This window comes from Eschrichtius robustus, chromosome 7 (assembly GCF_028021215.1).
Source record: "Eschrichtius robustus isolate mEscRob2 chromosome 7, mEscRob2.pri, whole genome shotgun sequence".
Lineage (NCBI taxonomy): Eukaryota > Metazoa > Chordata > Mammalia > Artiodactyla > Eschrichtiidae > Eschrichtius > Eschrichtius robustus.
In genome coordinates this window covers 106515643-106531893 of record NC_090830.1, presented here as the reverse complement: position 1 = coordinate 106531893, position 16251 = coordinate 106515643, and the positions used below count along the sequence as shown (strand labels likewise).

The 16251-nt window shown below is 39.9% G+C and overlaps 1 protein-coding gene across 1 annotated transcript in view; it reads right to left on the bottom strand.

Moving 5' to 3' along the window:
- Positions 1-1799: 1799 nt before the first annotated feature.
- Positions 1800-16251, bottom strand: part of LOC137767184 (cytochrome P450 2C18-like) — a 45148-nt gene continuing 30696 nt past the window's right edge. Inside the window, 3 exon segments of the mRNA XM_068547903.1 lie at positions 1800-2005; positions 3669-3810; positions 11811-11998. Of these exon segments, the coding sequence (XP_068404004.1) occupies positions 1800-2005; positions 3669-3810; positions 11811-11998 (536 nt within the window).

Below are 16251 nucleotides of genomic sequence, written 5' to 3'. Positions count from 1 at the left end.
GAACCAATTTACAGTTTTACCCTGAGAATGCCAATTGTTTCGCTTTCTTGCCAACACTTAGTATAATTTTTTTTTCATTTTAACCATTCTGATGGCTATACAAGAATATCTCATTAAAATTTTAATTTGCATTTCCATGAAGCTTAATGTTGCTGAGCACTTTTTCAGATGTCCACTGGCAATAATGCGTCTTCATAGGTGAAAAACTAGTTTATTTTGAATATAAGCCAATATTTAGCTTCATATATTTTTTTAAACAAATACAAGTCTCAGAGAGAAAACTCGGTAGTATGTACAAAGAATTATTTTACTTTGAACCATTTGAGGGTAAATTGCTGACCTGATTCCAAAGACCTGAATTACTTCAGTAAATGTTTCCTTAAAAGAAGGCAAATCCCCTATATAACTATAATAAAACCTTCAAAATCAAGAAATTAATACCGATGCAGTAGAAATTTCTAATTCTCATTTCCATTGGCGTTTCAGGGATAAGTCCCAAAGATATTCTTTATCTCCCAGTTGCCTACACTTCGGAGATGTCACTAGACTAAAAAGTTCACAATCATAGCATCATATTGCCATCACTTATGTTAAGTATAAAACAATGTGTGGTGGAATGTAGAAAAAAATAGAATCTCATGACTCCTTCTAGGGATTCTGTTCTTGTTCAGAGAGAAAAGAATAACCCTTAGAACACATGATTAGAAATATGAAAACATAGGTTAATATTTGACTGTAAGTTTGAAACACAAAGTAATGTGAACGTTTCATATCTTTATTTGGTGTTCACAGTAACACCAAACCAGAGGAATGAATTCCAACACTTACTGTTCATTCCTCCCAACTGCTGATCTCACTATTCCCCTACAGGCTGGAGCTGCTCGTGGACACAATTTCTCTCATTTTCAAATCCAAACCTCAAGTAAGTCTAGGTGACACTCAGCAAAAAGAGTTTTTCTGCCCTCTTCCCCTTTGTCCCTCTCCGTGCTTATCATTATGAGGACAAGCATGCTCTCTTTGGACTCCATTTTCTATCATTTCTTACCTGCATTAGGTACAAAAGAAGGAAAGTCTGAGACTGGCTCAGCAAATACTGACGCTTTTTATTTCGAACACGTGGAGGACAAATGGCCACGTATTGGCTTACACGAATCATTCCACTCTGTTTCACAGTGATAACATAGTACCAACTCTTAGGTAAGTATGAGCACATGTGGCAGTCAGTACAAGTGTTACAGAATATAAAGACAGCACATACATCTGTGCAGTAAAACTCAGTAAACTTTTTTTTTTAAACTATTTCTAATGTACTTTCTTTTTTTAATTAGGGAGGAGTTTTACTATTTTTATTTATTTTATTTTTGGCTGTGTTGGGTCTTCGTTTCTGTGCGAGGGCTTTCTCTAGTTGTGGCAAGTGGGGGCCACTCTTCATCGCGGTGCGCAGGCCTCTCACTATCGCGGCCTCTCTTGTTGCGGAGCACAGGCTCCAGACGCGCAGGCTCAGTAATTGTGGCTCACGGGCCTAGTTGCTCCGCGGCATGTAGGATCCTCCCAGACCAGGGCTCGAACCCGCGTCCCCTGCATTAGCAGGCAGATTCTCAACCACTGCGCCACCAGGGAAGCCCAGTAAACTTTCTTTTAATGGAGGTTGGAGATTTGCTGGATATTGAGAGAATGTGGAGATACGAGATGGGAGGTCAGAGAGAGCATCCCTGGTAGCGAGGAGGAGGTGACTGACGCCCCAGAGGAGAGTGAGTTACAGACAACAGCACGGCAGCAGCCGGATAGTCTGCCCTTCATCACACAGGAATGAAGCAGAGCTGGTATGAGGGCGGAACACGGCCAAACCCACTAGAAATTGGGGTGGTGTTGATGTCCTTTGGGTCAACCACAGATTTCAGGGTAAATTTCTGTAAAATGCTGGTCAGGAATAAAAACAGCTCCATGCGGACCAGGCCTTCTCCCATACAATTTTGTTTTCCCAAAAATAACACACATAGGGTATCTGTTCCTTGAACACTGTGTTTTGAACTGTCACAAAATATAAGAATGACTGAACAGATGGTGGGCTGGAAGGATGGTTAGATAGGCAGATGGACAGAAGGACAGACACACTCGCTATTCACCTAATATCTTCATGGGAACCCTTCATTCAACAAATATTTATTGAGTGTCAGCTCTACATCAAGCACTTCATCATGCATTCCCACATTATAACTGCTCTTTTCCATTTCCAATTTCCATTAATCTTTGTAGAAACACCCCCACTCTGCTTGTCCAGATGAGTTGAAAGAAGAAGGACTGAGAGGAGGGAACTCATATATATGTGTTTCCCCTTCTACCTCTGGCACAAAATTCAGCCAAAGGTTTTTTTTCCTTCATGTGCTTTCAAAATCACATGTCTAAATGTGTCACTCTCCCACTTGAAAATATTAAATGTCACTCCCATCTGTTTCATGAGATGAGGTCCAAATGGGTTGAGCTGGCCCTTTATATCCTGTTCCCAGCATGATGCTCCGTATCATTCCGTCCATTCTTCATACCATCTACTCTCAACGCTAGCCATATCCACTCTTCATCAATCTCCAACACACCATGAAGTTCCTAGCTTTGTCTTGTGCTGTTCCATTTGGTTAAGATGCATTTCTCTTATCCTTCCTTCACCTTCAAGCATCAATCACCTTGAATCATAATTCTCTATTTACTTTTCTGCTATGCGAAAATATGTGCTTTTGAAGGGAAGACTCGGTCCTCGACACCTTGGTATATACAGAGCAAGACCCAAGGCAGGCATCAAAAGCCATCAAATACATGAAGATGAGTCCGTGGCCAGAGACTCAGCACACACTGTAGCTGTGGGGACCCAATATCCAAGACTTAGATCATGAGTGGAGGAAGATCACGGTGCTCTGGAAGCACTGCAGAGTATCCTGCCGCATTCCCAAGAACTCCCTGACACTGCAGTTGGCAGGTTCTGACCTTCTCAATCTAGAGGAAATGTCCTGCTCCTGTGAAAGTGCCCTGCCCTCTCTCCTTACCTTGCTCCTGTGAGGCAGCTCAAATTCGCTTTCTTCTGTTTGAACGTTCCTTATTCCATTTTATGCCTCAGTGTGGCGAATGAGTGAGCAGAAAACAGGCAGCTTCCCCTTCTGATCTCATGAGCAGCCTGTGCTTTCCTCTCTCACAGCACTATTCAATGTTCTCTTTACTAATCTGTTTCCCTAACTAGGATGTGAGCCACTTTGGTGCCCATTCTGTGCTTGTGGATACTTTTAACCCCAGAGCTCAGCCTGCTGAGTCACGGGTTATCACATAGCAAATACTCAAACTTATGAACTTATGTACGTTTCTCATGGCAGCCAAGGAAAGTCTAAATGAGTTTCACCTGCTAAGAGGAGCTCTTAGGTAGCTCAGTGATACAGCTAGAGGCATAATTCAATCAACCTATTTTCTAGCTTTCTCACTTTGGAAGAACTGGGTCACCTCCCTGAAGTTCCAATACTGCGGATGTATGGTGAGGGGAGGAAGCGCACGGGCTTTGGGAGTGGTGCTCGTGATCATGGACAAAGAGCCTTTCTACCAGCCCCAGGGTGGGCATCATTAAGTTCCAACCAATTCCAGAAAGGTGTCTTGTTCCCTAAGTACCTAAGGAAATTCATTTTTATTACCTGCTGAGAAAGCCATGAAGTAGTCACTCTTCTTAAAGTTGCCACTCTCATCCAGGAAGTGGACTGGGTCAAACACCTCTGGGTTGGGGAATTCTTTGTCATCATGTAGCACAGAACTCAGCAATGTTACTATAGTCATGCCCTGGAATGAAAGATGAAGATAAATGAATTATAAAGAGGTGGTGGAGCGGTAGAAATGTTACAAGTCATTTAGTGCCATCTTTTGATCTAGAGATGAGGAGTCCCAGGTCCAAAGAAGGGCAGCGGCAATTCCAGACAGACAGACCAAGTAATAAACAGGGATGAGTTTAAGACCAGTGGCAGCGATGTTACTAAAGTGGCCTCCAATAGCATTTGAAGTACTGAGTACTTGGTTACTTGGGTGCTAGATCTCTGAATCCCCTTTACTTATCACAATGTTTGGACACTGCTGTCTGTATCCCACCCTTGGCTCTATTTCATCATTTCAGCTTTCTTACATCTCATTTGTGGATTATAGTTTAAAATGGAAGCCTCTGAGGGCTCTTGAAAAGTCAGATGTATTTGGAATCTGTTTATAGGGCTTTTTAAAATAGAGGTCTGATCTGATTAAAAATGGCATCTGGCAAATCCTTACAGACAGAGACAGATTAGTGGCTGTCGGGGGCTGGAAGGAGTGAGGAATGGGCAATGACTGCTTAACGGGTGGTGGATTTCCTTTTGCTGTGATGAAAATGTTCTGGAACTAGATAGTAGCTATGGTTGCACAACACTGTGAATGTACTAAATTTCACTGAATTGTACACTTTAAAATAGCTAAAATGGTCATTTTTATGTTATACTTATTTTACCACAGTAAGAAAGAAAATTTTCCCAAGAGGAAAAGTGACTTCTTAGATAATATCAACAAGTACACTAACAACTACTGAGCATTTATCTTTGGGATGAAATTTGTTTCCCTTAATTTTAAAATGTGGGGGGAACACTTAGTTATGGATGAATTCTAGATTAAAAAAACAAAGAGAGATGATAAAATTAGAAAAATTCTCATTTTTCAACAATTCAGGTAAAGATCGTCAATTAATGCTAAACCCGTTGGATGAATGATCTGGGAAACAGTATATTCACAAGGTCTTAAAGTACCATGCCATAGATTTTTAATTAATTACCTATGAAAACAGAACCTCAGCAATGGAGAGATATGGCAGATTTCTCCTTAATAAGTGATCACCTTAGCATCACCCATAATGGGATAAGCTGACATTACATGTCTTCAGCCGAAATGTGATGCAGTGGGACATACACAACATCACCTAAGTAATTTTCTTGCCAAATACACACAACTGGAATCTAATCTCAAGAAAACAATCACATAAAGCCAGACTGAGGAACGTTTAACATGACAATTGTCCTGGACTCTTCGAAATTGTCAATGTATTAAAATGAAATAAACATAGGAAAAGGAACTGTTCTTGATAACAGGGGAGTATAGGGGCAGATAATCAAATTAAATACTTGTTCCTTGATTGGACACTAGATGCCCCCTCAAAAAAAGCTACACAAGATATTTTAGGATAATTGAGAAAATGTAATTATAGTATATATATATATTAGAAAAAAATATTGCATAGATGATTAATTCCTTTAGTGTGAATGCTTTTATTGTTATGTAGATAAAGTCCTTGTTCACTTGTTCTTAGAAGATACACACTTAAGTATTTAGGTGTTAAGTGTGATAGACAGATGATAGATAGACAGGTAGTTAAAATATAGATATATACACAATTTCATATATATTTCATATATATATCCATTGTACATTTAAATACTATTTAAATTTTAAAATCTTTTAAATTCAAAATTGGGGGTAATTGCACCCCTTAAGTTTATTGTATTTAAGGTCTATAATTTTGTTTTTAAAATTATTGCCTTGTATATTTTAAAACAAATAATACAGGAAAATGTTACTTTAAGATTTTAAAAGCAGGTATATTTTCAGCAAATGGTGCTGGGACAAGTAGATAACCATAAAGAAAAGAAATGAAATATGATCATTACTTCACTCCATAAGTGAAAATGAACTTTAAATGGATCATAGAGTTAAATACAAACGCTGAAAGTATAAAACTTGAAAAAGAAAAGCCTAAATATTTGATAGCATGTGCTGGAAAATAAATATGACACAAAAGCCCAACTCATAAGAGAAATAATTGATAAACTGGACTTCATAAAAATTTTAAACTATGCTTTTTTTTTAAACTTCTGCTTCTTGAAAGACATTCTTAGAAACCAAATAAAGAAAGAAAAATACACAAACCTGGAGTAAACATTTGCAACACTGAGACATGACAAAGGGATTGCATACAAAATATATAAAGAACTGCAATAATTAAATAATAAAGCAAACAACCCCATAAAAAATAGGACTTTGAGCAAACACTATCAGTGAACACATACGAATGGCCAATCAACACATGAAAAGAAGCCAAATATCATTATTCACTGAGAAAATAGAAGTAAAACTAAATGAGATATCACTACACAACCACTTCAGTGTCTAAAATTTAGAGGGTGCGGCGGCAAGTGTTGGGGCGCGGAAGTCGGTGGGCACACAGATGGCGCACCCAGGTTCCATTCAGGGCCAGCGGCCACGTGCTTGCCCGCAACCCGGCCTCTTAGCCACAATGCAAACCGTAAACAACAGTGTGGGGAGGAGCCTTTGCCTCTCGAGCTTTCTTTGCCTAGTCTCCGGCCTCATGACGCCTCAAGCGAAGGGCCGTCTTTCCGCGCCCAGTTCCCGCGGCCGCGCAGGACGCGCAACTGTGCCACCGGCTCCGGAGCTGCGAGCGCTGCCAGCCTGTCGCGCCAGGATGGGGGATGAGCAAGTCGGGCGCTATACCTGGTCCAGGCAGCGCCGCCCCACCTGCCCTGCGCCCTCGAAGGGGAGCCTTGTGTCACAGGCTGGACCACGTCGCACAGTGCCTCGCTGCCGCCAACGCCTAGGCACTCCCTGTGCTGCACAAAAGCGCGTTCGGGGAGGCCACCGCTTCAGCAGTGAGGCCTGCCTCCACCCGCCGTCTGGCCCTGTCTGCGCGGGCTCCGGAGCTGGATTCCAGCCGGGCTGAGCCTCAGCCCGCGCGGGGGCTACGGGCACCACCAGCGAGCGGAAAGGGGTGAGGCTCCACGGGGCGGCGCCAGGGTCCTGACCTTTAACCCCTGATCCCCGCCCCACCTTCCACGTGGGGCGAGCCAGACGTCTGACGCGCGCCTGCAAGCCCTTCCACGGAAAAGCAAGCGAGTAAACCTCCAGCGTTAGCACACCAGACAATCAGTTCCACCAAAGTTAACAACGATGCTTTAAATGTTTTATTTTTTTCGCTTCAAAAATATTTACAGATTTGAAATCTCTCCCCTTTCGCCCCTACCCATACTCAGGACAAGAGAAACGGAAAGAGGCGTTGAGATGATTGTTCAAAGCCCCCAAGGGCCGGCTTGGCCGGCCATGTGTGCGTGTACATAAATACAGGTGTGTATGTGGGGAGAGGCGTGTACTTGGTTTGGTGTTTTTCTGAATTTTTTTTTTCCCTACCAGTCAATATCGTTCTGGCCAAAACTCCCTTTCCCACCACCACCCAAGAACAGCCCCTCCAAAATGGTTTTCAAAACGTATTGGATTGTTTTGGGTAGAACGCAGGTGATCTGGCTGGAGGAATGCCGATAAATACCAGAAACAATCAAAACAAAAAATAGGGCAGAGGCCATAAATAATAATAAATTAAAAATAAAATAAAATTTAAGAACACTAACAACGGCAAGTGTTGGAGGGTACCTACCTCCAGCAATTGGAACTTTCATATATTGCTAGTAGGAAGGAAAAATGTCACAGCCGTATTAGAAAACAGTTTGGTGGGTTTTTTAAATAAAATTAAACATTTAAGCAACAATCCCACTCCTCGGTATTTACCCAAAAGAGATGAAAATTTATGTCCACACAAAAACCTGTATGCAAATGTTTAAAGCACCTTTATTCAAATAGCCCAAAACTGGAAGCAACCCAAATATCCATCAATTAGTTAATGAATAAACAATTTGTGGCACTCCACATGATGGATTACTCATCGATAAAGAAGGAATAATCCAATGATACATGCAATAACAAGGATGAATCTCAAACATATTCTGCCACATAAAAAAGAGATAAAGGCATATATTGATTACAAGTTATTTCATTTATGTCACATTATATTGCACTCCTGAAAAGGCAAAACTGTAGGACCAAAAGCAGATCAGTGGTTACCAAGGGCAAGAACTGGGGGAAATGGATTGTTTGCAAAAGGAGAATAAGGAAACTCTTTGAGATGATGAAAATGTTTTATATCTTAGTTGTGGTGGTAGTTACATAACTTCACATACTGGTCAAAACTCTTTAGACTCTACACTTAGAAAGGTGATTTTTCTTCTACATAACTTATACCGCAAGTAAAAAATAGAGGAATACATTAAGTCACAAAAAGCACATATGGTAAAAAGTAAGTCTCCTTCCCATCTAACTACACAAACTTATTTAGACTTTCCAAAAACAACCATTCCCACCAACTAGTTATATACCTTCCAGAGATATTATGCATATCAGGCAGATAATCCTATATACATTTATGCCACTTATCACTTTCTTCTTTTTTAACCCAATGACAAGCATCCAGTGGATCTTGATTTTTTTCTTTAATTAAAATAAGTTAGGGACTTCCCTGGTGGCGCAGTGGTTAAGAATCTGCCTGCTAATGCAGGGGACATGGGTTCGAGCCCTGGTCCGGGAAGATCCCACATGTCATGTAGCAACTAAGCCCGTATGCCACAACTACTGAGCCTGCGCTCTAGAGCCCACGAGCCACAACTACTGAGCCCGCGTGTTGCAACAACTGAAGCCCGTGTGCCTAGAGCCTGTGCTCCACAACAAGAGAAGCCACTGCAATGAGAAGCCCGCGCACCGTCACCAGAGAAAGCCCGCGTGCAGCAACAAAGACCAAACGTAGCCAAAAATAAATTAATTAATTAATTTAAAAATAATAATAATTTAGATATTGTCCCATGTCAACACATATACAACTGCCTTATCATGCTACATAATATAAATGTGCCATTGCACTACTAATGAACATTTAGATAGCTCAAAATATTTTTTCATTACAAGCAATGATGCAAGGATGAATTTTTTGGACATTCCTTCATTAGCACTTGTAGTAGATTCTAAGAATTATAATTCTTACATTATAAGATACCATATTTTATTTTTTAATAGATATTGCCAAAATGTCCCCCCCAAAAAAGATGTATTATTTATAATCCTGCCAGTGGCACTTGAAAGTACTTGTTTACACATATCCTCTCTAATAAAAGGTTTTCTCAGCCTTTGACTTCATCACACTGATATATGAAAATAGTGTCTCATAGTTTTAGCTTGTATTTTGCATGTTACCTGGTTTAATTCTTGCAACATTTTGAGGTAAACAAGGTTAGTTTTATCAACAGTTCACAAATGTCTTCAGCAGGACATGAATATTCACATAAAGTAGCATAAATAAGGACTATAGATTCACTTCAGTTCAAGTAAGGTTTTGACCACCAAATGAAATTGCATCAAACTTATATTTGTTTTCAATTTTCCAGGTTTTTAGTATTGCAGAATTAAGGAGGAGGGATTTCTAAACCCACGTTACAGGAAAAAAAAAACTTAGATCAGCTCTAACACAGTAGCTTTCAGTGATCCATGGCTACGTATATTTAAAGTAGAGCTAATCAAAAGTAAATAAAATTTAAAATTCAGTTCCTCAGTTGCACTGATCACATTTCAGGCACCCACTGGGCACATGTGGCTAGTGGCTACCATATGGGACAACGCAGATATGCACAATTCCCTCTTCCCCAGAAGACAGCAATAGTAATTTCAACCTTAATAAACTCATGATCCTTTTCCCCTCAAAGTAGACTTTTCAGTCATCTTATTTTTATGTACAATAACATATGCAGGCTTCAAATGGCAGTAACTTGTAGGATACCAACTAGAAAGTCTGAATAAACATAGAAACCAAGTGTTAGAAAGCACTAGAAAGCTGCAGACAAAAATTAGTCTCCAGATTCCAGAGACAGAAGAAACTTGGAAAGGTAAACTGGCATCTACAGTCAATATTTGACTGTGTTAATATCCAATTCTGAAACAGGAGGTGTTATATAATTCTGTCCGCCTAGTGAAGGAAAGATGAACACTTTCTGGAAGAAGATAAACATCACCTGAGACTGCATTTTTTTTCTTATGCAATATCTGAGCTTAAGCAAAACTTATCAGGTACAGGGAAGACAGAACTAAGCAAACACCAAAAGAAAAGAAAAGGAGGCAATTATATATATATAATAAAAATATACCCATAATATGGAAAGTTACCCACCTTATTTTATGAGGCCAGCATTACCTTGATATCAGAAGTCTGATTAAAAATTCTTTGAGAAAGAGTAATTGCAGACCAGTCTCTTCTGAATATAAATACAAATGTTCTCAATAAAATGTAGCAAACCAAATTGAGCTTTTTATATATGAGAGACAGACACAGACCCCGACAGAGAGACAGAGAGAATAAAATATATGCAGAGAATACATTTGGTCAAATTTTGTACACACGTTTATGAAAAAATTATACAGATTGCGAAGAGCAGGGGACGGGAAAATGGGGAGTTTCTAATCAATGGGTATAAAGTGGTTGCCGGGGGTTTGGGGGAGAGAGGGATGAAGATACAGAACACAGAGGATTTCTAGAGCAGTGAAACTACTCTATATGATACCACAATGATGGATACATGTCATTATACACTTGCCCAAACTCATAGAATGTACAACATCAAGAGTGAACCCTAATGAAAATGATGAACTTTGGATGCTAATGATGTGCCAATACAGGCTCATCAACGGTAAAAAAATGCACCACTCTGGTAGAGGATATTGACAATGGGTGAGGCTATCTATGCATGTGTCGAGGCAGGGAGTATATAGGAAATCTCTGTATCTTCAGCTTAATATTGCTGTGAACCCAAAACTGCTCTTAAAAAATAAAGTTCATCCCAAAAATATCATACAAAAATAAGATTAGGAATATTTCCCTGATCTGCTTTTTTTAATATTTACAAAAATATACATAAAATATCATTCTCAATGATGAGCTATTAAGCCCTCACCTCTTCCTGGATATCATAAATTAAACAATGGCCACTATCACCACTTCTGTTCAACACTATCCTGGAAATCCTGCCAGTGTGATAATGCAATAAAGAAAATTAAAGTCATGAGAACTGGAAGATAAAGAATAAAACAAATATTAAACCAGGTGGCAAAATTGTGTATACAAAAATTACAAATCAATCCACAAATTATTAGCAATGATAAATGAATTTGGAAAGGTTGCTAGATATAAGGTCATCAAAATAAAATCAAATATATTTCCGTATAGCAAAAAAGTGGAAAAGGCATTTTTAAAATTATACAATGTAGGGACTTCCTTGGTGGTCCAGGGGTTGAGACTCCGCACTTCCAATGCAAGGGGTGCGGGTTTGATCCCTGGTCCGGGAACTAAGATCCCACATGCACCGTGGCATGACCAAAAAATAAAAAACAAAAACAAAATAAAATTATACAATGTATAATAACATCAGAAATATTATTTATCTGAGAAAAACATAACAGATGTGCAAGCCACTGTACTGAAAACAAAACAGCACTGAAAAATTAAAGAAAGCCCAAATAAATTGTATCTGTGAATTGAAAGATTCAACATGTCAAGATGTCAATTCTTTCCAAACTGATTTAATATCAACCTGATAAAAATCATAGCTGAGTGTTTTGGGTAATTGACAAATGGATACTAAAATTTATCTGGAAATGTAAACTGCTAAGAGTAGCCGAAACAATATTAAAGAAGCAGAACAAATTTGGGAGACTTAGCCAGATAATCAAGATCTGTCATAAAGATTTATAGCCACAAATTGGAAACAACACAAAACCCATCAGGCTACCCCACGCATGACTTTTGCAATTCTCTCATCTTAAGGATTGCAACCACACTGCGAATATGGGAACTTCAAGAGCATTGAGGTCACAGCAGGAGAAACAAATCTTACCCTGGGGAGGAAACAGTTTCTGAATTTAACATCACGGGTCACTGCATGGGGCAGGTTGGTGGGGATAAGGTCACTGTATCTCTGGATCTCATGCACCACAGCATCCATGTAGGGCATGTGGCTCCTGTCCTGCATGCAGGAACTCTGGTGTCTGCCAATCACACAGTCAATCTCTTTCTGGACTTTAGCTGATAAGACACAAGTGCGACTGATGGAAAAACAGGAAAATACATACCACATTTGCATACCAATTCAGAGTTACATAAAGCTCTGTGAAGGTGTTCCAACATCATTATAAACATCAATTATATGCCCAGAAGGACACCTAGACATACAGAGTGAGTTGCCATAATATAGGTACAAATGACTTTCATACAAGCTAGGCTTTGAGATAAATCTGTGCACACCTATAGATTAGCATACAGGATCATTAATACAAATAGAAATTGTGAAATGCTTCAAATATAAATATTACATTATTAACTCAAGAAATTACTGCCCTCGCAGAAAGAAAAAACAGGAATCAAGTATTGATTTCATTTTAAAAATCAAATTCTGTAACTGATGTATATGTATGTATGGTTTGTGTGACTGTACATGTGTTGTGTGTGTATTTATCTGCAACTTTCAATGCTATCTTCTTTAATCCTCATACTCCCCAAAGGTGGCCACTTTGAAACATTCTAGCAGTTTCTTCTGAAATTTAAATTTCATATTTCTAAATAATTACTAGGGCTCCCCTGGTGGTGCAGTGCTTAAAGAATCCGCCTGCCAATGCAGGAGACACGGGTTCGAGCCCTGGTCCGGGAAGATCCCACATGCCGCAGAACAACTAAGCCTGCGCACCACAACTACTGAGCCTGCGTTCTAGAGCCCACGAGCCACAACTACTGAGCCCACATGCCTAGAGCCCATGCTCTGCAACAAGAGAAGCCACCGCAATGAGAAGCCCTCGCACCGCAAGGAAGAGTAGCCCCCACTCGCCACAACTAGAGAAAGCCTGCACACAGCAATGAAAACTCAATGCAGCCAAAAATAAATAAATAAATTACATAAATTTATTTTAAAAATTACTACTTTTATTTCCTGATTTATCCATTTTTAGACAATGGCTAACATACTCAACGGTTAGGGCTAACATACTCAACGGTGAGGGGAGTGACATCAGCATTACAGCAGTGTGAGAAACTCCCTTTGTCCCTACCTTCAATCTACAACCAGTTAAACGTCCATTGACCTGAAAAGAAATTCTTATGGCAAACACCATTTTTCTGGACTCAGACTTCTGGAATAATAAAATTCCTTCTGAAGTGTGACATAAGTACAAAAAAAGAAAATTACAGGCCAATATTCCTGATGAACATAGATGCAAAAATTCTCAACAAAATGCTAGCAAACTGAATACAAGAGCACATTAGAAGGATCACACACCATGATTAAGCCGGATTTATCCTTGAGATATATGGGTGGTTCAAAATATGCAAAACAATAAATATGATGCACCACATTAACAGAATAAAGGATAAAAATCATACTGTCATCTCAATAGATGCAGAAAAAACAGGGGACAAAATTTAACATCCTTTCATGATAAAAACTCCTCCCAACAAATTATGTATAGAAGGAATGTATCTCAACAAAATAAAGGAATGTATCTCAACGTATATGACAAGCCCAGGGCTAACATACTCAACGGTGAGGGGAGTGACATCAGCATTACAGCAGTGTGAGACACTCCCTTTGTCCCCACCTTCAATCTACAACCAGTTAAACGTCCATAACTGAACAAAGGGAACTCTGCCCAACACACAAGGATGCCAGAGAATTCCACACATCTCTACACTTAAAGGTGGGTGGATTGGAACACATAGAGGAGGCAGAATGGAGGCAACAGGTGAGGCAATGCCTGAGATCCTGGCACCCAGCCATGGCATCTAAGCCCACAGCCCCAGAGAATCCAGGAGTAGCAGGGGGGGCATTGCACACAATTCTGACCTCCCAGTCACAACAGCACCCACAGCCACAGGGAACTGAGAAGTGGCAGCAGGACCTGTGACTCTGTCCCTTCAGCTGTGGAAGCACCTGCAACTCTGGACCCCCACCCTCCCGCCCACGGCAGCAGCACCCGTGAACCTGAAAACCCCTAATGCAGCAGAGGTGACCATAGCTCCAACTGCCCTCCAACTCCCACCCTCCCCACTCGGCAGTGAAGCCCACAGCCCAGACGACCCTGGACAAGGTGCCTGCCGTTCTGTTGCCCCAGGTGGCAATGCCAGCAATAGCAGTGACACCAGCAACAGCAAAGCACCAGTGACAATGAGGCATAAGTAGTGACAATGAGCGCACCGAACAACACCTCTGGCAAAGGCAGTGGGGTGGAAAGTGCCAATTCTCAAATATAGCCAGAGGCAGCTGAAGTAAGAGAAACCAAAAACTTGTGCTATAGTGTCATCTACTGAAAACAAACAAACAAAAAGGCCTCCAATTACAAACCTGTTGAATTGTTAGAAACAAGTTTAAAAGAAAGACAAAACACCTTTACCTAATGAAGAAAGGTGTTTGCTACTTCAAATGCACCAGTAGAAGAACAACTCATCAAGCACCATCGTAACAATGGCATAAAAATTCTCCAGAAGCCAAACTGAAAATCACAGAATATTGAGATCTAATTGATAGACAACTCAAGAGAGCTGTCGTGAAGAAACTCAAACTCAACATGATAGAGCAAAACTCAGACAGGCAGTTCAATGAGCTAAGGAATGAAATTAATGAATAGAAAGAATACCTAACCAAAGAGACTGAAACATTAAAAAAAAAAAAATCTGGAGCTAAAGCATGCAATAAATGAGATGAAGAACACATTATAAAGCAGGCATCCCCAACCCCTGGGCCACACAACAGGAAGTGAGTGGTGGGCCAGTGAGCAAAGCTTCATCAGCCAATCCCCATCGCTCCCCATCGCTCACATTACTGCCTGAACCATCACCCACCGCCCCCATTCGTGGAAAAACTGTCTTCCACAAAACCTGTCCCTAATGCCAAAAAGGTTGGGGACCGCTGTTACAAAGCACTGGAAATAGGGCACCCCATGGAAGAGAGAATTAGGGAGCCCGAAGATAGAAATCTAGACATGATTCTGGTTGAAAGGAGAGAGAAATAAGGTGTTAAAAAAAACTGAAGAAATTCTAAAAGAACTATTGGAATCCATTAGGAAGGACAACATAAGGATGATGGGTATCCCACAAGGAGAAGAGAGGGAGAAGGGAACAGAGAGTTCATTTAAAGAAATAATAACTGAGAACTTCCTAAACCTGGGAAAGGAACTGGATATACAAGTGCACGAAGCTAAGAGAACACCTAATTACCTCAATGCAAAAAGACCTTCTCCAAGACACATTATATTAAAACTGCCAAAAGTCAATGACAAAGAAATCCCCGTATGCTGTTGGTGGAAATGTAAACTGGTTCAGCCACTATGGAAAAGTATGGAGATTTCTAATGAAATTAAGAATAGAACTACTATAGGATCCAGCTATTTCATCTCTGGGTATTTATACAAAAAGTATGAAAACACTAATTTAAAAAGATATATGCACCCCTATGTTCACTGCAGCATTAAAATAGCCAAGATATGGAAACAACCTATGTAGCCATAAACAGATGAATGGATAAAGATGATGTGGTATATATACAATGCAATACTACTCAGTGAAAGAAAGAGAGAGAGAGAGAGAGAGAGAGAGAAAAAGAAAGAAAGAAAGAAAGAAAGAAAGAAAGAAAGAAAGAAAGAAAGAAAGAAAGAAAGAAAGAAAGGAAGGAAGGAAAGAAGGAAGGAAGGAGGGAAGGAGGGAGGGAGGGAGGGAGGGAGAAAGGAAGGAAAGAAAGAAATCTTACCATTTGCAACATGGGTAGATCTTGAGGGTATTATGCTAAGTGAAATGAGCCAGTCAGAGAAAGACAAATACTGTATGGTTCCATTCACATGTGGAATATACAAACAAACAAACCAAAAACAAAAACATAGATACACAGAACAGAGTAGTGGTTACCAGAAGGGAAGCAGAGTGGAGGGAGGGCAAGATGGGTAATGGGGGTCAACTGTATGGTGAACGGATGGAAACTAAACTCTTGGTGGTGAGCACACTGCGGTGTATACAAAATGTGATGTTGTACACATGGAACATATATAATGTTATAAACCAATGTTACCTCAATAAAGCATTTAATTTTAAAATAAATAAGTAAGTAAAGGGAAGAGTGGATGGTTAACCAAAAAAAAGGTAAATGCTATAAGCTATTCTTTTTGTTTTCAAGAGGTAAAATATATTAGCTGTATAATTGTATTTATTTAAAACCATTTATAATTTTTAATGAATATTGGAGACCAAAAGAAATGTACAGCATGATGTTTTAAATCCAGTGTGAGTGGGAAACAAACAGT